Consider the following 23,966-nt stretch of genomic DNA (forward strand, 5'->3'; position numbering starts at 1 on the left):
CAGAGAGCCCAACTGCAGCACTGGGAGTCCAGGAAGGATGTCCTGTTGGGTCTGCTGATGGATCTCAGGAGAGCCCGGAATCTGTCAGCAGAGGGGCCAGAATTGACCTCCCCTGGCTCCAGCAAACTCCTTCTTTTGGGATCGGTCAGGTTCTGCAGGTGCTGGACCAAGGAGGTCCAACCTGTATTTCCAGATCATTTCAGTTACAATAAATTGATATTTTCTTACAGAAAATCTTCAGATATTCAATTGGAAGATTTTGAGCCAGCTGTAATGTAATGATTTATGTTCTCAGTCTGAGGTTTCACATGAATTATGGTTGCACGCTGGCTCTAATGACCCAAAGGGCTCAAGTGGATGTCAGTGCGTTGGCCTTACAAAACAGGGCTGAGGTGAAATTTGAGCAATGCATAGTCCTGGTGCTGCACAGGGATGAATTTCACCCTATGCAGACAGTGAGACACTATTGTCTCTGTTGTGCTGCTTTTTCAATGTCTGAATTGTCAAATTGCCTTTCTGAGAAAGCAGGGTCATTTTACAGCAAAAAGAAGGATGCTTTTTACGGTGTCACTGATCATATGAAGCAATATATTCTGTACAGATAAGATTATTTGAAATTTTCTAGTGTTCTCAAGGCAGAGTACAAGGTTAATAACTTTTGGGAGTATTTCATCTTTTTCAAATATTTTTCTTTAGATTTAAAGTATCCTGGGTTTTCAATTTTAACATATCAGTTTAATGTTCTGTGTTGTTTTCTTTTCCCTCAAGTTGCTGGTACGCGTTAGTAGTCTTTATGGTATGGCTTTGCCTGGGATGGACACTGAATTTGATTAGGAGCCATACAAACAGCCTTTTATTTCAATATCAATGAAATTGATGATAATATACAATCAATCAATATCCCTGTGAACTGGAATTTTTGTCTTGGGAGAGCAGTTTTATGAGGTAAAGTCATATCAGCTGAGAAACAAAGATGTCATTTGGAGTAGTGATTTGGTAAGCTGCCCTGTGGAATAGAACTGCCGTCAACATAACTGCTGATTCAAAGTTTGTTTTTACTTAGATTTCTTCCTCCTATCCCCATTTTATAAATGGCAGTATAGTATTCATAGACTGTGGTACAGCAGACTTTATTTAGAAAGCAAAATATTAAGGATTTCCACCCCCACTTCCCAAGTAACCATAAAATATTTAGCCTCTGTGTTGCTTTTGTTTAAAAGATGTTTGGGGTGTAAGGTTTTGCTTGTTAGGGCACAGGAGATTTAGAAATAGTTAAAAAAAACTATCTTGGAAGGATAGAGAAAACATCAAATGCTTCTTAACATGCTCAAAGTCATTTAACCAGATGCTTCCAACATTCTTTGGTCTATTCCTAATAAGGAAAGCGTGCACAGTTACAGTCTAGTTATGAGTTTGTACAGCCATGTGGAAGAAGGGCTTTTTTTAATGGGAGAGGAAGGAGACATGCTCCTTCTCAACCACTCCTTGTATTTCTTCAAAGAAATCCCATTGAAAGAAGAAGCAGGGAAACCAGTTGCAATTTGTCTGCTTCTCTCCCTCTGTCACTCGCGCTCTCCTACACGCTCATTTCATGACATAACTTACTGAACTTGCTGAGCATACTTTGAAGCAGTCAGATGAAAAGATCGCTTTATTTTACTTTGTTTTTGGTTTCCTAAGATTAATTATAGTACAAGTCTCTGGCAACAAAAGGTATTGTGGGAGTCATAGCTGCTCCAGCTGGGCTATTTCTCAGACACTTAATACATAGTTTGAGGAAAACTACATCATTTTTTACAAAAATTCTAAATCTGACTCACGTGCTTGTTCCAAGTGAAGTTTGATCAGATTAGAAAAGACACCGGAGACGCAGCACAATTTAGTTAATGGGTAAGCAAACAAAATGTGTGTATATGTGTAGTGTGCTGGAGATAACTGTAATGGAGTATTTGTGATAACTCTAATTTATTGCATTTTAATTTTTATTTGCTGTAGCTAACTTTTAAGAAAACAAACACTTCTTGCTTAGTAAGAAAAAAATGGCATATCTTCCGAGCTTATTATTTAGCAGGCTCTGAAATCTATTCCATGAATGAGCTAAAGCCTCTCAAAGACCTTTTATTCTGAGACTTGTTTCATTATCTTTCATGTTTTCATAGCTAGCCTGCGAGCAGCAAAATCCATGTAATGATCTGTGGCTTGTATGTTTCAGTTTTGTTTAACTGTTTTAATCATATGCTGAGCTGCTTTGAAATCTGTGTGTTTTATCATTTTTCTAAGTGCGCATGAAGGCTCTGTAACCCTCCAATATACTATTATAATTGCATACATTTAGTTTTGTAAAACACCATCTCCTGTAAGCCTTGTGTTTTATAGATTAGCTAAACTGCCTTCTTGTATCTCTAAATTCCAGTTAGTTGCCATGATTTGTAGGGTATAATAAGAGCTGTCCATTCGCTGGCTCAGTCCTGGAGGAGCTTGTAACTCTAGCAATTGTTTCTGTTTTTCATAACAGTGGGAACTTATGGGCTAATTTTCCCTCTCCCTGTCCAAAATAAATGAGCTGCTCAAAGCAAAGAATGAAATTGCAGCCGAGTTAGGCACACAGTCTGAATTTGGGGTATCTGAGATTAGAGGACAATTTACAAAAGACTCCTCTCTTGATACTTCCTGCTGATGTATGTTTTTATTTATAATTTTCCATATTATATTAATGGAACGATAGCCTGTTTACTAAAAAAGAAAATTAAGGAACACCATATTGATTTCAGTGTCAGAGCAAATTTTTGTACAGTGAGTCATTAATGTAGCTTAGCGTCATGTGTCCATTTCAAAAGAATTGGGCACCTCTGAGTGCTGATGTATTATTTCTTGGTAAAGAAAGTGTTCGAATGGAAAACCCTCAACTGATGCTTGGCATAACTGCGAATAAGCAGATACAATTTTGTAAATATATTTTTACCACGGAAATGGTGGCCTATGCTACATGAGCCTCCAGAAGAATGCAGAAGAAATCGGCCCCAAAGAAGTTAGCACTAATCAAATGCTAACTAATCAAATGCCTAAACTAAGGCAAACTGATAAAATGGGAGCACTTGTGAGTGCCCATGAGCCATCTGCAAGGAAAATGGGATGTGCCTGGAATGGGACAGCTTCTCAGAAAACCATACTGAAAAGAGAATCACTGGGAGGTGGACTGGAGCGCCCTCCTCCCTCCTTCTTTCCACAGTTTGTAAAGGAAAAATTGCTAGATGTTCTACTCTGTCAGGGAGTGAGGGGAAAGTGCACGGTTTGCTACCTTCCTCACTGGCTGAGGAATTCCGGGGGCAGACAAATCTGGACCTGCCCCGACTGGGGAACATTCCCCCCTCCTCCAGCTGTACTCTGGAGATGCAGCGACCTGGCTCCAAGATTCTGTGGTGAAAGAGAGCTGGGATACTCCTATCTCTCCTCGTCCCCCACCCCAGAACAATGATTCAAAGGAAGCATGCACATTTTAATTTTATTTTCCAAAAAAACAAAAATTAATTAAGTTAAGGACCTGAATGGTGTTTAGAATATCTTCTAGTTACTTTGTAGTCTACATTTTTCACTAATGGTCACTGTTATGATTTTCAGTTTAATTTCTGTGCTGCGATTGAACTGTGCAAATTTTTTTGATCAAGTGTAATCATTAAATCAGCTGCTTGTTGTGGCTGAGAATAGGGTTGCCAGGTGTCCAGTTTTGAACTGGACGGTCCAGTATTTGAGCTTTCTGTTCAGGAAACAAATTGAGAAAATATAAATGCGAAAATATAAATGTCCGGTATTTTCTAAATAAGATATAATGTAGATTGTGATGTAATGTCAAGTGTGTCCGGTATTTTTGTTGAAACCATCAGGCAACCCTCACTGAGAGTTAAAATACAGATGCCATGGCAGTGCCAAATATTGGAATACATTGGATCCTTGTTAAAAGGTTGCAACTAATCACTACAGTTCTGACTTATTATCTAAGCACCTCCTACTTTATAAATCACTGAGTGAGTAGGACAGGATGGGGTGGGGTGAGAGCGAGTAAGAGTATATGGTAGAGTAGGTATGAGAACTATGAAACATGAAGTGGTGGAGCAATTGTGTGGCACAAATTTAAAAATTGTTCATCCGTATTAGGTATTAGTTTCCAAATGTTATGAAGTATGCCTCTTACCAGTTCTAGGTATCCATACTCTAGAACAGTTGCAAAATAATTGCTACATCACTGAATAACAACACACATCCCATCTATATTCTAAATTTAGTTTAGTTTTTGTTTTATTTTGTTAAATCTCACCACATCACTGAAAAAAGTGGGTTCCAGTCTTGCCCTATCCACTGAACCACAAAATGTATATATCTGCTGGATATGCAGGCAGCAATAACCAACAAATACTGTCTCCAGAGCTGAGATCATGTTATCAGTGATGCCAGGGCCCAAAGATATTCAAACAAATTTCTAAACAAGCAGAATTTCTACACAGCAGCATTATTTCGGAATAATGTCAGTTATTCTGAAATAATGCAGTGCGCATCTACACAGCAAGCCTGTTTTTTCAAAATAAATTCAAAATAATGAGCTTCTTACTCTGACTCCTGTAATCCTCATTGTATGAGGAGTAAGGGAAGTCAGGGGAAAAGTGCTCTATTTCAAAATAACTGTTGTGTAGATTGTGCCAAAAGTCAAAATAAACTATTTTGACTGAAACTACGCAATTAACATAGCTCAAGTTGCATAGCTTATGTTGAGTTGAGCTCTGTTGTGTGGATGTGCACCCTCCTCCCCCCATGTTTTTCATATGGTGAGCAAGGACCAGTAGGGACTGAAGAGCTCACATTACTACCATTTTAAAATGGAAACCTCACCATTTTTATATTAAAAAAAATGCCATTAAAAATTTAACATTTGCTAGCACCTTCTAAACACAGGGCTCTGGTAATATCTAAACTAGTGAGCTTACAGTGGTACAGGTGTGTTGTAAGATTGCTCATGTAGCCACTCTGTGTCAATGGGAGAGCTCTCTCATTGACATAATAAAACCACCTCCATGAGTGGCGGTAGCTATGTTGGTGAGAGAAGCTCTCGAGACAATATGGTACTGTTCTCACAGGCGTTTCTGTGACATATCACTCAGGGAGTATTTTTTCACTCCCCTGAGGGACGTAAGTTGGACCGACAAAAGCGGTAAAGCAGACAAGACCTCAAACACTATAACGGTTTTCCTTTTTTTAGGGATAAAGACATAACCATGGTATCTGAGATGCCCTTTTTTGAAGATGATTGATAAATACTGACTTTTATAATGGTGACCACTCTCTATTGTTCTGAAAGTAAAGTGTGCGCTTTAGTTGTATATGACCAGATTCAAGCTTTGATGTATTGGAAAACATCAATTCATTCTTCCAAGAGTGACTCGGATAATAATAAATAAGTTGAATTCTCCCATCTACTGTAGTGGGCTTTCCTGGCCGAGACAGCTTTGTTGAATTTGGCTCATTGTTTTCAAATGTATCATTAAAAATAAATAGTAGATCCAGATCTGACAGGAGGGTCACAAATATTTGGACAGTTCAAATGAGAAGTCTTGAATGATCTTTAAACTAAGGCTTTACAGTAATAGATACAGTCTGTATCTATTTTACGTCATGAACAGTTTTATCTGGAAATAGGAGGACGATATCAGAAGATTTTTCCACTATGCTTTTAGTCCATAATTGCCCTTTGTGATAAAAATGCTTACAATTATAAACTTAAATGATGCAAGGTAGCCTGAGGACTTTGGGAAATCATTGACAAAGAGACTGGGAAATTACTTTTCCCTGTTGTGTGGGCTACTAATACTGACCTCTGGGAGTATAATTCCAAATCTCTTCTTTATCATGATACTAATGTTAGTGAGGCACTTTTTCCCTGATGACTGAAAGCCAACAACTATGAAATGTATCTACTCTGGGGCTGGTTCATATCATCCTGGTTCGTGATATGTTTGGTGTGAGTTCTGGTGTGGGTGTGAGTTCATTTTCCTCTGTGAATGATGTCAGCATTCCAGTAGCCTATGTATGGTGTCTTGATATGCAGAATTTAGTAACTCGTATCTTGTATTAATCTGATTCCAGTTGACAGTTCCAAGCATTATTAGTAAGAGAAGAGGATGTGTGTATTATGTGTTTTAAAATTATTTTTTGAAAATATTGACAACTAAAACAACAGTTTGTAAAGTGTGATATTTTTCCAAAACTAATAGATTTCCGTCGCTGAATATACAGAATATTAGTCTGTTTATTGTGTTTAGGTGAAGTAATTATGTATCTCCATTGGGTGAGATAAATCAATATCAACACAGAATTTCAAAATGAAATAATCTCATAAGAAAGGTATTGATTGCAAAGACTCTGATAATAATGGGAAACTCTGAACTAGGACATTTATGACACGATGTATTTCAAAGGGGTTAGGATTTCACCCTGTGTGTTGAAGTCATTAATAAAGTCAGACTTTCATACTGAATAATAAGAATCCCAGTGCTTAGTGTATTGGTTTTCAGACTTTTTACCAAGTATGTTTCTGGGTTTTGTAACAGCCTATAGTTTCCAACATTTGTGTATTCTTGTGCAGTCTCAGAATAGAGAAGGGTTTCCATCATTCTTGATCCCCCACTATGCAAAGGCCAACTTGGTACCTTGTGCAGTTTAGAGCAGCCTCAGTGGTCTAAGTTGCACTAGCTTGTAATAGCTCTCTGAGCATTTCTGAGCATAGATTTCTGAGCATTTTTTCATGCTCCCTATGTAAGGGAAAGCTTAGAGAGGGGGATATAAAAACAAAGACCACCACCTTTACAGCATTCAGTCATTCCTGCGCACTTAGAGGATCCCAAAAAGAAAAACTTATGTTAGCTTTAAGTATTGAGCAAGAGAGAAGATTTGGTCCTTAATGTGTATTTAGTGCTATAATGGACAGTTAGTGATATTTACTCTTCCCTTTTCTTATTCTTCATTCACTTTCCACTTTATGTCTAGTATTAGGTGTACTGTTTTTATGTGGTAGGACTAAAGTTGCCCTTTAATTAATAGGGTTTTTTTATGTGTGTTTTTTTTGGTGCATACAAATGGCAGCAACTGGAAAGTAAGGGAAAAAAAAGGGCATATGTACAGATGTGAAAGATGAGTGAGAGAGATATAAACTGTCAAAATCTAAAGGTCTTATGGTTGAGAAGTCTAGAAACAACTGTAGAAGGATTTGAAATAATTTACCAACGTAAGCAAAAGGTTTACAAAATGGCAATTGTATATTTATTTTCCTGAAGCATTTAGAAGCAATTAAGCAAAGAAAGTTCAAACTATGCAACCCTGTATCTGTTATGTGCCATGTTTTCCACAGTATAATTTTTATAATATGCAAAATTTTGAATTCTTTTATGGCAAAGACATTTCTAAACACAAGTAGGCATTACTAGTTCAGGAGCAAAAACCAAACCATGGTCATTGTTTTTAATCTTAGGTGTCTCAAGTGGACTCAAACAAATGACTAATCAAAAGTACATCTAATAGTAACAGCTCTTGTTATATACCCTGTAACATAAATGTGGCAGATAGTGAAGCCATTCCTTATTATAATAATGCTGCAGTATAAAATCACCATTCCAATTTTGTATCAAAATTATTATTTACAGTTTCTAATATAATTAGGGCCCATATTCTGCACTCTGTGCACACCTCATGTTCCTGGTGGTTGCACTTGATACATATTTTAAACACACAATCTGTCGATGTAACTTTAATTAGTAATATAAATCCAGATCTTGGCTCTCCTGAAGAACTTGTCAGTGAGAGGGTGGGGAGAACAAAGACACAGGGTCACAGGAGTCTTCAGATCTGCAAATATCCATTTTGTATCTGCACAAATGAGAATCCTCTGACACAGCATCCACAGACAATCCATATTTGTGGATTGTGGTTGGGTGTGTATCCAAATTTTATATCTGGAGCCTTGCATATCTGCAGATATCCACTTTTACATCTGCGGACATGTTTACAAATTGGATGCAGATACAAATTTTGCAACCACACAAAGCTCTAAGGTTCTGGATTTAGATTAAAGATTAACTTCATTGACTTGGGCCTGGTGGTGGCATGTGTGGAGGAGAGGTTAAAAGATGTAGGGTAAAATTTTCAGAAGTAACGTAGGCACTGTCTCCTAAATCCCATTGATTTTCACGTAAGTGCTTTCAGAAATTTTACTTATAATAGTGATTTATTCAAAGCATCTTAGAAAAATGGAAACTGGTTTCCCATGGAAAGGCTATGCTAGAAATTAGGATAATATTTACAAGAAGTTTGGGAAGGATGGCAGATTTTCAAAAGCACAAAGTGGAGTTAGGCACATTTCTCTCCTACACTGAGTAAGTAATCTGCTCTATTTTTTATTGATGTATTGGATTGATTGCTTATTTATGAGGAGAAAATGGGTTGAATATTTGTTGGAGGTTCCTTGAGAAAAATATAACTGAAGCTGTGGACTTCTAGGAGAGGAAGGGAGATGAGGTGATTAATGGGTCAGGTGGTGAGGTGTATTTAGCATATGCTTGAGCTTTCAGTTTTCCCTGTATCTAGGTTGACCAATACTTTCCATTATAAAATATTCTTGTAAAAGAAGTGCTTTTTAATAAGGACCTACATTATGTACAGGCAGTCCCCGGTTTACGTACAAGATAGGGACTGTAGGTTTGTTCTTAAGTTGAATTTGTATGTAAGTCGGAACTGGTACATATTGTAGGGGAAACTCTAGCCAAACATTTCTCCAGAGCTCAGTTTTATTCTCCCACACCTCACTTCCCTCAGTCCTTTATTCTCAAGCTGAGGTGTCTGCTGAGAAAAGCCGCTCCGCGTCTCCCTGGTCTGCTGGGGGGAAGCAGCTAGTGCGGGGTTGCCTCACCCCATTTGTAAGTAGGGATCCGATGTAAGTCGGATCCTTGTAACCCAGGGACTGCCTGTAATTTTATGTACCATGAATGCATGTTTAATGCAAACCAGATATAATTTGTAAGTACTAGCATGCTGTGTGTATGTGTGTAATAGATGGTTTTTGGTAGCGTTGCCTATTATTGAGGTTGCCCAACACTTCCCATTATAAGACCCTAATTTTAGTTGCTTATAACTTTGCTTAAATCTCGTCGTCTCTCAGTTGCCCATCTGAAAAATGGGATTAATGATACTCCATCATCTCACTGTTATGAAGAGAACATTAATTAGCATAGCGAACCGCACATATACTAAGGTTGTGAGCATCCTAGAAAAGCTAATGAGGAAATAAATGATTTTGTCTTCAAGATAGGTTTCAATAATGTACTGTAAATAAAGCATTAGACCTCCCATTGAGCAATGAGGAGGACACCAAATAGTGAACAACAGTGAGCACTGTCCATGTTGTGCTCTGAATGAGTTAGGGTCCTATGAAAAAGAGAGTCATGATGGGGAAAAAGTATCTCATAAAGCATACATTAAAGAGGGATGAAATAAGGTTGCACCAGCTACTTTAGTTCTGCAATCTCATTTGCATATTTTCTGCCATTTCTTTTTGCGCATGGGGTTTTTGCATAAAAAGAAGCAGCGTAGACAGAGGTTTTTTTTAGCCAAACCCCCATTTTGCACAAGATCCTGATGTCTTTACTGGAGAGGCATAAGGATCTTGCACAAAATGGTGTTTTTGCGCAAAAAAAAGTCCACACTGTTTCTTTTTGCACAAAAACCCCTTGCGCAAAAAGAAGCAGCAGAAAATATGCTAATGAGATCAAGACTTATGCTAATGAATCCCTCATTAGCATATTTTCTGTGGGAAGAACTCGCAGTGAAGACGTAGCCCTAGAGACAACAGTACATTTGGAAACTACAGGCCCAAGTTCTATACAAGCATGTGAAAGGGTATGTCTACACTACAAAGTTAATTCGAATTAACAGTCGTTAGTTCGAATTACCTTTCATAGGCGCTGCACATACAAATCGCTAGTTCGAACTTAATTCGAACTAGTGGAGCGCTTAATTCGAACTAAGTAAACCTCATTCTACGAGGACTAACGCCTAGTTCGAATTAAGTATTTCGAATTAAGGGCTGTGTAGTGGGAGGCTAGCCCTTCACAGCTTGCCCTGGTAGCCACTCTGGGCCAAACCAGGGAAACTCTTCTGCCCCCCTCCTGGCCCCGGAGCCCTTAAAGGGGCATGGTCTGGCTACGGTGCTTGTGCCAGGTGCAAGCCTGCCAGCACCTAGCCAGCAGACCCTGCACCTGGCATGGCATGACCCAGCCACCAGGCTGGCTGCTCCCAGGAGTCTGCCCGGGGCCGCAAGAGGCGGGCGCCCGCCTGGTCTAGTGCGGAGATCGTGGACCTCATCCAGGTTTTGGGGGAGGCCTCCAACGTCCACGACCTCTGCACTAGGCACAGGAAAGTGGCCGTCTAAGAACATAAGAACATAAGAACGGCCGTACTGGGTCAGACCAAAGGTCCATCTAGCCCAGTATCCTGTCTGCCGGCAGTGGCCAGCACCAGGTGCCCCAGAGAGGGTGGACCGAAAACATGATCAAGAGATTTGTCTTCTGCCATATCTCTCCAGCCTCTGACAAACAGAGGCCAAGGACACCATTTTATCCCCTGGCTAATAGCCTTTTATGGACCTAACCTCCATGAAATTATCTAGCTTCTCTTTAAACTCTGTTATAGTCCTAGCCTTCACAGCCTCCTCTGGCAAGGAGTTCCACAGGTTGACTACACGCTGTGTAAAGAAGAACTTTCTTTTATTAGTTTTAAACCTGTTCCCCATTAATTTCATTTGGTGTCCTCTAGTTCTTCTATTTAGGGAACTAATGAATAATTTTTCTTTATCGGCCCTCTTCACACCAATCATGATTTTATAGACCTCTATAATATCCCCCCTCAGTCTCCTCTTCTCTAAACTGAAAAGTCCCAGTCGTTTTAACCTCTCCTCATATGGGACCCGTTCCAAACCCCTAATCATTTTAGTTGCCCTTTTCTGAACCCTTTCTAAGGCCAAAATATCTTTTTTGAGGTGAGGAGACCACATCTGTACACAGTATTCAAGATGTGGGCGTACCATAGTTTTATACAGGAACAGTAAAATATTCTGGGTCTTATTTTCTATCCCTTTCCTAATAATTCCTAGCATCCTATTTCCTTTTTGACCGCTGCTGCACACTGCGTGGAAGTTTTCAGAGAACTGTCCACGATAACTCCAAGATCTCTTTCCTGATTTGTCGTAGCCAAATTAGCCCCCGTCATACTGTATGTATAGTTGGGGTTATTTTTCCCAATGTGCATTACTTTACACTTATCCACATTAATTTAATTTGCCATTTTGTTGCCCAATCACTCAGTTTGGGGAGATCTTCTTGGAGTCCCTCACAGTCTGCTTCTGTCTTGACTATCCTAAACAGTTTGCTATCATCTGCAAACTTTACCACCTCACTGTTTACCCCTTTCTCCAGATCATTTATGAATAAGTTGAAAAGGATTGGTCCCAGGACTGACCCTTGGGGGACACCACTAGTTACCCCTCTCCAATCTGAAAATTTACCATTTATTCCTACCCTTTGTTTCCTGTCTTTTAACCAGTTCTCAATCCAAGAAAGGACCCTTATCCCTCTTATCCCATGGCCATGTAATTTACACAAGAGCCTTTGGTGAGGGACCTTGTCAAAGGCTTTCTAAAAATCTAAGTATACTATATCTACTGGATCCCCCTTATCTGCATGTTTGTTAACCCCTTCAAAGTACTCTAATAGATTAGTAAGACAGGATTTCCCTTTACAGAAACCATGTTGACTTTTGTCCAACAAATTATGTTCTTCTACATGCTTCACAATTTTATTCTTTACTATTGTTTTGAATAATTTGCCCGGTACTGAAGTTAGACTTACCGGTCTGTAATTGCCAGGATCGCCTCTACAGCCCTTTTTAAATATTGGTGTCACGTTGGCTACCTTCCAGTCATTAGGTACGGAAGCAGATTTAAAGGATAGGTTACAAACCACAGATAATAGCTCAGCAATTTCCCATTTGAGTTCTTTTAGAACCCTTGGATGAATGCCATCCGGTCCCGGAGATTTGTTAATATTAAGTTTTTCTATTTGTTCCAAAACCTCCTCTAATGACACTTCAATCCAGGACAGTTCCTCAGATTCATCACCCACAAAGGACAGTGCAGATTCGGGAATCTCCCCAACATCCTCAGCCATGAAGACTGAAGCAAAGAAATCATTTAGTTTCTCCGCAATGGCTTTATCGTTCTTGATTGCTCCTTTTATAGCTCGATTATCTAGGGGACACACAGGTTTTTTAGCAGGCTTCCTGCTTCTAATGTACTTAAAAAAAATTTGTTATTTCTTTTTGAGTTTTTGTCTAGCTGTTCCTCAAAATCTTTTTTTGCTTTTCTTATTGCATTTTTACACTTGATTTGACAGTGTTTATGTTCCTTTCTATTTATCTGACTAGGATAAAGGGCAGGATAGCTGCCAGCCTTGCCACCAAAGGCCACATGCAAACTCATGAGCAGGTTTACATGGAAATCAAGTTGGTCCAGTGAGACCCCCGACCCTGAGCCCTGAGCTTAGAACATAAGAACGGCCGTACTTGGTCAGACCAAATGTCCATCTAGCCCAGTAGCCTGTTTGCCGACAGCGGCCCACACCAGCTACCCCAGAGGGGATGGACAGAAGACAATGACCAAGCTATTTGTCTCGTGCCATCCATCTCCAGCCTTCCTCAAACAGAGGCCAGGGACACAGTTCCTACCCCCTGGCTAATAGCACTCCATGGACCCAACCTCCATGACTTTATCTAACTTCTCTTTAAACTCTGTTATAGTTCTAGCCTTCACAGCCTCCTGTGGCAAGGAATTCCACAGGTTGACTATTTGGTTTGTGAAGAAGACCTTTCTTTTATTAGTTTGAAGCCTGCTACCCATTCATTTCATTTGGTGTCCTATAGTCCTTCTATTATGGGAACTAATGAAGAACTTTTCTTTATGCACCCTCTCCACACCACTCATGATTTTATAGACCTCTTTCATATCCCCCCTCAGTCTCCTCTTTTCTAAGCTGAAAAGTCCCAGTCTTTTTAGCCTCTCTTCAAACGGGACCTGTTCCAAACCCCTAATCATTTTAGTTGCCCTTTTCTGAACCCTTTCCAAGGCCAAAACATCTCTTTTGAGGTGAGGAGACCACATCTGTACACAGTACTGAAGATATGGCGTACCATAGTTTTATACTTCCCCTCCTCCTTTTTCCCCTGGCTTCCCTCTTCCAGCTCCCTCCTCCCAGGTTTCCCTCTCCTCTCTCCCACCCTCTCTCTTCCCCTCTCCCCCCTCCTTTTCCCAGTCTCCCCAGAGGTTAATCCCCTCCCCCCAGTTTTGTTAAATAAAGAGAGTTTCTATTTTTGAACACGTGTCCTTTATTTTTTACATCAAGAAGGGGGGCTGGGGAGGGGTAAGTGGAAGGAGGTGAGGGAGGAATGGAGTACGATCCTCCGATGGGGAGGACTGGGGTGGCTCCGTGGGCTCCTTGGGGTGGAAGCTCTCCTGTACGGTCTCCTGAATCCTGGCAGCTCCCCAATTGACCCCCCCCAGATGGCTTCCCTTGTCGACCACGCCGCATCTAGACTGCCGTGCTGTGCCGGATCAGCTGACTGTCGGCACATCGTGGCGGCCATTTATATTTTAATGAAGCGGGGATTATTTAAATCCCCACTTCTTTGACTTCACTGAGTAAACTACTTTACATGGCTCCATTGACGGAGCCATGTAGTTTAGACACACCCATAGTGTCCAAGTTATTAGCACACAAACTTACAAACATTCTCCTTTATGTATTAAATAAAGACAGAAATTACCATTGTGGTCATCTAGTCTCAGATCAAGCAACTAAACCATTACTTTTAATTTGGCCAGAATTTGTTCAAGAGCCCAAGGGATTCTTTCTGTGCCAATGCCATTAAAATGTCCACTTAGACTTTGCTTCCATTGTGAATTTTAGTTTGAATTCCATGGCTAGTCCTGAAGCAAATATATATATTTTACTCTTATTGATTGTCAGAAGTAATGTCTTACTGTATCAGAATACAATATTGGCCTATGGAATAATATTTTATATATCACCAAAATAGGGACACAGGATAGCTAAATCTGTTGATTAGATTTTCTAATTCAATCATTATTTATTGAATATGTAGCCTCTCATGTTGCATACTTACATTTACTTTAACACAGATTTAGGATTCTTTAGACAAATGTTGAGTAACTTGTCTTTCAGTGAGCATAAATCTAGGTATGAGTAGGAGAGGGGAAATGTTGGGAAGAGGTAGGGTTTGGTTGGTACATTCTCTGCACAGACACACACAAAGGGATCAACAACTTGTGGAAAATAAACTGTGTACTATAGAGTTGAGTAAATTATTTGTATGTTGAACTGATTGTACACATACTCAGTGTAAAACTGAGTATACACAAAGTGCTGTCAAATGCACAAAGGAACTAAACTTGGAAAATTCAGTTACTCCCCTCCCTCTCCGTTATTTAGGAATCCTAGTGTTTTTCCAACAATATCAGGTAAATGTTTTCAGGTAGAAGAGATGTGGTAAAATTTTGTTTTGTTTTGGGGTTTCTTTTGCATAGATTGATTCTGTGAAAACAAAGGTGATATTTCAAAGGTCAGGACTGTCCAAGAAGTGAATTTTGAAGGGAAGGGACCTGTGTGAGTTTTTTTTAACCAATAAAAGAGTAGGATATGTTCATTAAATTGTGTATATGATTTTTCATGTTTTTTCAATTGATTTCCTGTAGGGTGACTTCACTTGGAACAGCATGTCGGGGCGCAGTGTTCGGCTGAAGTCAGTTCCTGTTCAAAGCCTTTCAGAGTTGGAGCGTACCCGATTACAGGAAGTGGCTTTTTATCATTTGCAGCAGGACTGCGACCTAGGTTGTCAGATTACTATTCCCAAAGGTAAGGATTCCATCAACTATTTCTGTTCAGGATGGTGAAAGTTTAAACATTTATTTGGTAAACCACAAACTGTATATCATAGTAAAACGAAAAGAAAAGTATGTTGGTCACTGCTTGACATGATTATATATTACATTTTTCCTTGATCATAATAACCTTGTTGTAAATTATTAAGATTTTCAAAGTAATTAGTGACTTGGAGTGCTTCAATTTATGAGTATCCAACCTGAGAAACATTAAAGGGTACTAATTTTCAGAAGGTGAGTGCTTAGTGCTAACTGAACATCAGACCCATTTAAGGCACCCTTAAAATTAGGCACCCAAACAGTGACCTATTCAAAATCACTACTTGCTTTTGAAAAATTGACCTGTTAGCTCAACCTTTCCTTTGGCGGAGGGAGGATTTCAGAATCAAAATTCAGCATACTCTTGTGAACCATTATCCCTGTTACTGTGGACTAGATATAAAATCAATTGAAGTCAGTGGAAAGGCTACCATTGCTTTCAGTGGACTTTGAATCAGGTTCTACAAGCCTGTTTTTATCTGTCATTTCTTCATGTTTGTGCTTGTTTAAGAGATAAAAAGAAACAATTAAATTCACACCTTTTAGCTTTATTTAACTCAGGACATTGTTCACAGGTGTGGCAACAACACATGTGTAGGGATACCACAGGACCAATTTTTTAATACATCAAAGCTTGTGGAAGTTAATCAAAACACCAAATGCAACTAGTGAATAGAAATAATAAACTGTATATGAGCAAAATAAAAGGCACTAAGCTGACTGTTCTTAAAAACTTATAGAAATTACCTCAGATCTCTGCCAAATTTTATAAAGCCACAATTACTAGCAACATCAGAGCAGTTGTTGTATGAGTTTGCAGGCAGATAGAAATAGATTCTCTGAGTACCACCACAGCTCCCGTGCCCCCTCAGAAAAAGATTGAATGGATATGACTAACGTATTATAGATCATTCAAATGATAACACCAACACTGCAATATCATATGGCTACAATTCAAGGGGTAAAGAATATTAACTGACACAGGAGATCAAATATTCTGACATGTTTCAATTTGAAAAATTAGCATCTTCACAGTACTTCTGTTCCTATTACCAGCAAGAGATCCTGTGAAAATGGAGGCAGGTTACAGAGCAGCTAGAGTGGAGTAGGTTCATACAGCTTCTTCATACCCACCCTGTCCGAGTTTCCTTCATTCCTATGTAATATGAACAGAGCTGACCAAGGCAACTTGGTAATTCCAGGCACTGGAGAATATGAATATGAACTCTGGACACTGTAGGCTCAGAACTGATGTGGGTATTGCTTTTATCTGTCTGTATGCGAGTATATACACAGAAGCACACATTCATTAATACATACTTACATATATGTTTAAATGTGTGCAAGAGAGAGAGCAAATTTATAAAAACTCCTTTATTTATTTTAAAATTATGATTGCAAAGACAGAAAATGGTACGTTGCTCTTTGGTAGTAGATCTCAAATTGCTTTACAAAGGGAGGTAAGAATCAGTATCCCCATTTTAGTGAGGAACAAAAAGTTGACATGAATTGGTCTGGGTTGCCCAAAAGGCTTTTGGTAGAGCCAGGCTTAGAACCCGAATTCTAAATTCTAGGCCATTGTTTTTTCCTCTAGATCACATTGCATCCCTATAAAAATACCATTCCACCATCAACATGAAAACTATCAAGGCAGGAGGCTATGTGCTTCTAATAGCAGCCCTCTGTTGTTGTTTTTTCTGTGTCCAGTATATATGCATTTACCTCTACTATTTGCATTGAAGTTAAAAACTACCTATCCCTTGTCTGCATTTGGATTGTCCATTGACAATCAAATTAGCACTGCTAATCCATTGACAATCAAATTAGCTACCTCAAATTAGCATTGCAGTGCAAAAATGCACTTATTTTTTGCAGTAAAAACATAGATTTGAACGTGAAGTCTTGTAGGTTACTTATCCCCGACTCTCCATTCCAGTATATTTAAAAAGAAAAAAATATGCAAAGAAATATTTTTAGACCAGTTTTGCCTTCCCTGCCTCTTTTTCCTGTTTGGGTTGAGGAGCTGCTGTCGCTGTCACTTTTAGAGAGACAAGGTCCCGCCAGACTCCTTCCTTAGTTTCCAATTCAGTAGATCAGAGATAGTCAATAGGCGGACCAGGAGCCAAATCCAGACACCCAAATACTTTTGAGTGGACCGCAAAAGGGGATGGGGCTGAAGCCATGCTAAGCCATGTGGAGCCATGCCTCCTCCCTAGCAGAAGTTTCCCATCCCTATTCCACCAAGGAGTGAGCAGCTGGGCCAGGCTGTGGGGTGCAGTGTCCATGGGCAGCTGTTTGTGCAGCTACCACCCCATTTGCTCATTCTACTCCCTACAGTGCAGGAATGAGGCAAGTGGGCTGAGGGGTGAACAAGCAGGCACTAGCGGTGTGATGGGAGTCTCTCTGGGCAGAGAGCTATGCTGCCTGGATTATCACGAAAGCAGAAATGCCAAGCTCATCTTGGCTGGGGTGTCTGCCCTGCCGCAGGGACTCAGAGCCCAGGCAAGAGGCGTGAAGCACCAGGCCCCAACTCTTTGCTCTGGAGAAGGAGAGAGGACTGCAAGGAGGGGCTGGTGCTGTGTCTTCCACCATGACAGGGAACAGCATTACTCCCTACCTCAAGAGAGGCTGCGGGTACTCCTACCAGCAACTCCCCTCCCAAATTCCACTTCCTAGTACACGTACCATGGCAGCACATCCCATGTACCTTCCCCTTCAGGCCTCCCACCCCATCAATGTTCTTTTTTGGGTAACTTGAAATCTGGTAAATCTAAGCTGGGAGAGGGGCCATCAGGGCTGGGGGGTTATGTGCCTATGATAATGTTATTTTGCAAACTCAAAACAAAGTAAAAGCTTAAAACAGTTTTCTGAAAGTGTTTTAATACTAATTTTTCATCTATTTGACATTTTATCTATGTACTTTCTTAAAACTTTCTTAAAGTTTCTGATGTAATTTATTACATCTTTCTTAGAGTTTATTTTTTGGTTATACATGGTTTGATTTAATTTTTCATTTAATGCTCTAAAAATATAACCAATAGGCCCTGGGTATTTTACACAATATTGTATGTGTTTGTTGAACAAGGGTACTTACGGAGAAAAATGTTTCTCTGGAGTCTGTACCTTGACTATGAAGTTTGGACTTTGACAAAAAATAACTACTCCTGCAGATGAAGTTCTCTGCTCAGCAAAGAAATTAAGCACATCCTAAAAGTTATACATGACCAGAAATGCTTTGCAGAAACTGGATGGGTTTGAACATGTGCTGGGCCGTTTTCCTAAATTGGGGCCTTCTAATACCAGAAGTATGATGAGGGCGAAGAGATGCAATGGTGGGGTGAGACGGCTAAGCATAAAATAATTTTAAAGTGTATGAGTTTGAAAGATATCTTTGACAGACTAAAAGTAGCCATCATTGTGGTGCACAATCATCTATAATTCATCTGAAAAGGAAAATACAAAACCCAAAAAGCAGCCATTTTTTTTGTGAGATTGCCAATGATGTAAAGTTTAAAAAAACAAATGAGTTTGTCATGAAAATAGAGAGAGAGAGAGAGCAACCAAGGATAAACAAAGACAGTTAGGGCTTGCAGAATAAAAAGTATATCACAACAGCAAAATTATTACATGATAGCCAAGTGGAGTGTGGATTAAAGAGAATAAAAAGGATTTTTACAAATATAAGTGGGAGTGGAAACACTGGTCTATGTTATGGTAGACTGTGAATTCCTTGTGGGCAGTGACTGTGTCTTTTTATGTGCAGTCCCGGCACAAATGGGCTTCAAACTTAAATGGGAGTCTAGGAGCAAAAGGCATAGAGATAACACATAATAATTAATGGAGAGAAAGCAAGCCCATTAATACATTAGGAACGAAATGAAATTGATGCTAATTTTAAAATTACTTAGATATTTATAAAGCAGCTATCAATGTGCTGAGCACAAATGGCTAAGCTATTGAAATACTTTAGTAATTGGTCTTTAACAAGATAAGTAAGGAGGAAATATATGGACAATTAGGAACTAATGAAGCTTGCATAAATACAGCTGCTGAAAAACCTCAGCTGAGAGGATCCTGGAAAAACTGGATACTGTGTACATACTACAAAATCTGAATGATGTACACTCTCAGGCTTTATGGAAATTTTTTAATGCATTGAAACACTCTGATTTTTTTTTCTGAAAAGCCTTGGAGAATTGGAAAAATGTCTACCAGAAAAATGGGAAAAAATTGCATGTAATCATAATGTTCAAAATTGAAGAGAATGTGCTTTAGCTGAATTTCAGTAAAAAATTTGAAAGTCATGAAAATCTCATAAGGAATTCCATTTGGCTTGTATGCGAGCATTTTCACATGGATTGAAAGCCAGCTGAAGGCTTGTAAATGAAGGCTAATTATATATGACAAAAGGTTGAATTGGAGGCTACTAGGTTCAAATCATATGGTTTTTTTTCATTTCTCTCCCTTTCTTTGATTTAGCAAGCTGTAAATAAACAATTGCTGAAACTAGTTACCCTGGATTTTCGATTCTACTAATCTTCCACTTCTAATTTAAACATACATATTTTTGAATGGAAGAAATAGTGCAGCGGCTTAAAATCTGGAAAACTGAATCAGTGCTATTTTGCATCAAAGGCATGTCTTAGAGCAGTGGTTATCGAACTTTGTGGCCTTTGGGTCATCCACCTCCCCATCCCCGCTCAAAGCAAACCTTTCCGCAGACCGCGGACTGATTAGAGTCACTTACCATTCATGATTCTGCCTGGTTAGGGCATTGGCCTGGGGACATTGGTTCTGGGTTCAAGTCCCGCCCACCCAGGGAGCGTCACTGTGACCACAGCCAGCACCAGTTGCCCCATTAGGAAGGCTGGATTAACGGATGCCCTAGTTTCCAGTTGCTAATGGAAATTTGATGTTAATTACATTATTATTATTTGCTAGTCCTGCAACTAGGGAGAATGGTTTAATTTAACCAGTAAGAAAGGAAATATTAATTTAAATTATTAAACACATTAAGCATTTTAACTTTCTCATGCTAGTTTACCAAACTTCATTTTAAATAAAGTAAAATATTCATTTGTCAAGCACAAAAGTTTTCAACATTGTCTTTATTTATGGCCAGGGTGGCACAGAGGTACCCTTTTTTTGGGTCGGGGCCACTGACGCACAGAAAAATCAGTTGAGGACCGCACAAGTGAGAAGCAAAAAAACCCTCCAAAACCCTCCAACTCTCACTGATGAGGACTGAGGTTCAGGACTTCCCATCGACCAGATTAACTCTTCTGGGGTTAGTGGATTTTGTGCCCTCCTTAGGCTGTGGGATGGATCAAAAAATGAGGGGTTCAGTGTGTGGGACAGGGCTGCCAGTGAGTGGGATAGAGATGGGGATGCAGGATCTCAGTGGGAGGTGGGATTTAGGAGGGGGTGAGAGTGTGAGGTCTGGATGGGAGTAACAAAAGACAGGACTATGCAGCACTTTAAAGACTAACAAGATGGTTTATTAGGTGATGAGCTTTCGTGGGCCAGACCCACTTCCTCAGATCAATATGTGGAAGAAAATTGGCATGACCATATATACCAAAGTGATACAATCAAAAAAAAGTGAACACATATAAAATTGATGAATCAGATTTAAGAACAGAGAAGGAGTGAGGGGGGAAGGTTAGTGTCTATGAGGTAATGACATTAGGGGTGATAATTGGGGAAGCTATTTTTGTAATGGGTGAGATAATTAGCATCTTTGTTAAGACCCATACGTAAAGTGTCAAATTTAAGCATGAATGAAAGTTCTGAGGCTTCTCTTTGAAGTCTAGAGTTAAAATCTCTTTGAAGCAATATGCATGTTTTAAGGTCATTGAGAGAATGGTCAGTCTGGTTAATGGTTAAAATGGCAAGCAACAGTTTTCTCTCTGGGAGAAAGCCTGATGTCTGTTATATGTGCATTAATTCTTTGGCGCGAAGTGTCTGAGAAGTTTGTCCAATATACATAGCAGACAGACATTTTAGGCACATGATGGCATAAACTATATTTCTGGATGAACAGGAATATGTGTTCTTGATCTTGTAACTGGCATGATTAGGTCCAATAATGGTGTCAGCAGAGTAAATATGTGGACAAAGCTGGCACCAGGGTTTAGTCTCCTAGGGTACGTCTAAACTTCATGGCTCTGTCTATTTGTTTGTTTGTAGGTTTGTTCGGAAAAGGGAAATGAAGCCGCAATTTAAATAATCGTGGCTTCATTTAAATTTAAATGGCTGCCCCGCTCTGCCTATCAGCTGTTTGTCGGCAGATCGGGGCAGTCTGGATGCTCCTCTGCTGATATGAAAGCCCTTTATCGACCTCCCCAGTAAACCTCATTCTACGAGGCATAACGGGGAGGTCGATAAAGGGCTTTCAGGTCGGTAGGGGAGTGTCCAGACTAGCGCGCTGAGCCGACAAACAGCTGATCATCTGTTTGTCGGATCAGCGCGGCAGCCATTTAAATTTTAATGAAGCCGCGATTATTTAAATCGTGGCTTCATTTCCCTTTGCCGATCAGCCTAATCTACATGGCTCCATCGATGGAGCCATGTAGTTTAGACACACCCCTATAGACAACCACCTAACCTCAGGATGATTCTTACCAACAACCACAGGACATACCACACTAATACCAACCCTGGAACTTTCCCTTGCAACAAACTCTTCCCTCAAAATAACCCCATTTTTTCTCTCAAAATAGCACTATTCCGCAATAGCGCCATAACGCGATTATGCAAATGAAGTGCAGGATATTTAAAACCCCGCTTCATTTGCAATTTTGGGTGTCTGCAGGGAGCTCCAGGGAAGCTCTGCTAGTGGAAACTCCAGGGTGCATTGTAACTGAAGCAGAAACTGGCCCTCCCCAAGCTCTGTGAAAGAGCAGTCACTGTGCCCTCATGTGAAATGCTATGGTTTCAGTTGCCTTCTGGGACCAGACTGCTCTACTGCTGTTGCTTCCTAGAGTAAAAGCCTGGCTCTTCGCTCCCACTTTGCACTTTCCTTTGCCTCACTGTACTTTGCCCCTCCCAGGGGCATAAAGAAGGAGAAGTCCCATATGCCCTCTGCACATGCACTTACACACCACTTAGGGCCAGGTACATCTTTGGGTCTGATCCAGTTTCACTGCTGTCAGTGAGAGTCTGTCCATTGACTACAGTGGTTTGTTTTTTGTGCAAATTGCCCAGTATATATCTATATCTATATCTATATCTATATCTATATCTATATCTATATCTATATCTATATCTATATAAATGTTCTTATACCTTTTCCTCTATGCCATTGATTCTTCCCTAAAGTAAATCTATGACATCACAAATATAAATTGTTTTGTTTAGAATCTACAAACAGTACTGTGGTATGAAAAATAATTGATGTTTTCACAGAATTGTGTGCACATTCAGATGAATAATTCCCTTGGCTGCCTGAAAATTACTCCATTATATTTCTTACTTGTAACATGGCTGCATGCCATAATCACACAGGCAACATAACAGCACAATAAACATATTGGTGCAATTAGCCAAATTGTGTTATTACCATGATAACAATCCGGCTGACTGCAGTCAGTTTTGAAATGCCATGTTACAAAATGAAAGAGGCATCCTGGGAGATAAAACCACCCTCTCTGTCTGTGTAGCAAAATAAAAACCATGTATCAGACTTTCCATCACACACAGTCATGGAAATATCTCCAATATCCCCCAGCTGGAGCGGTGTTGACTCCCACAGCAACATGCCACAGGCTCCCAGCACCGCTGCAGAGATGGGAAAGGAGAACCCTACCCCAGATTCTGCTTGGTTGTGCCAGTGGGTGTCCATGCTTTTTGTGCAGCATTATGCAGCGTGGCCATTTTGCACTCCAGTGGCACAGAGGTACACCAAAGCAGGGGTAGGCAATAATTTTTGCCCTGGGGCCACCCTGAAAGGGGCAGGCCTCTTAAGTCAGGCACTGCTCAGAGTCACTTGTCATTCATACTTCAGATTGGAGCAGCTCCGATGTGTATCTCCCTCTCCTGACCCCTGCTCTGCAGATCTGGGGTACAGAAACAGGGGGACACCCTCCTCTCCCTCCAACCTATCCCCTCCTCTGCACAATGAGCAGGGGAATCTTGGGAGCAGCTTGGCTGCAGGACAGAGCAAAGTGAGGGGAGGGGCAGCTGAACATACACTGCGGGCTGTAAGTATTCTCACACTGCTAATTAGCTGGGTGGGCCAGAGAGAAATGCTTTTCAGGCTGGATCTGGCTTCCAGTCCAGATTTTGCCCACTCCTAAGTAATGGTCTCAACTTGCAGGGGGGGAGGTGTAGGTTGGATATTTGGAAAAACTATTTCTCTACAGGTTGGACCTCCCTGGTCCAACACTCTCAGGACCTGACCAGACCCAAACAAGAGAGTTTGCCAGACCAGGGAAGATTAATCCTGGCCCCCTGCTACCAGGCTCTCCAAGGGAGTAGAGAGCGCCAGCCTCCAGGTTCCCCTTTCAGTCCATCCCTGGCCCTGCTCTGAGCCTGACTGCGCTCCCTGGCCCTGCTGCTGGACCTGGTCCCAGCTCCGCTTCCGGCCTTGCCACCAGCCTCCACCGCTGATTGCATTTGCTGTTGGCCGTTGACCCTGGTTCCTCCTGCTGGCCAGCAACCTTGGTCACCCCTGCTGCTGCCAGACTCCTTCTGGTCCTGACTCCCTCTCTGGTCTAGCAACATCCATGGTCCTGTCGGACCACGGATGTTGCCAGACCCGAGAGTCCCAGACCCTGTAGGAGGGTGGAGAAGAACTGACATGGGTTACATAGGTAGGTGGTGGAATCTCCCTCATTAGAGGTTTTAAGGTGAGGCTTGACGAAGCCCTGGCTTGAATGATTTA

At 40.5% G+C, this 23,966-nt stretch overlaps 1 protein-coding gene across 8 annotated transcripts in view; it reads left to right on the forward strand.

Moving 5' to 3' along the window:
* Positions 1-23,966, forward strand: part of ARHGAP6 (Rho GTPase activating protein 6) — a 479,589-nt gene that overhangs the window by 368,709 nt on the left and 86,914 nt on the right. For 6 of the 8 annotated variants that reach the window (XM_075914907.1, XM_075914901.1, XM_075914913.1 and 3 more), the window contains exon 2: positions 14,858-15,017. In XM_075914907.1, coding sequence (XP_075771022.1) covers positions 14,858-15,017 — 160 coding nt within the window. Of the gene's footprint in view, positions 1-1,378; positions 1,891-14,857; positions 15,018-23,966 lie in introns of those variants that run through there. The other 2 variants (XM_006120180.4, XM_075914954.1) reach the window with 2 other exon arrangements.

The sequence above is a fragment of the Pelodiscus sinensis genome, chromosome 1, assembly GCF_049634645.1.
Source record: "Pelodiscus sinensis isolate JC-2024 chromosome 1, ASM4963464v1, whole genome shotgun sequence".
In the NCBI taxonomy this organism is placed as follows: Eukaryota; Metazoa; Chordata; order Testudines; family Trionychidae; genus Pelodiscus; species Pelodiscus sinensis.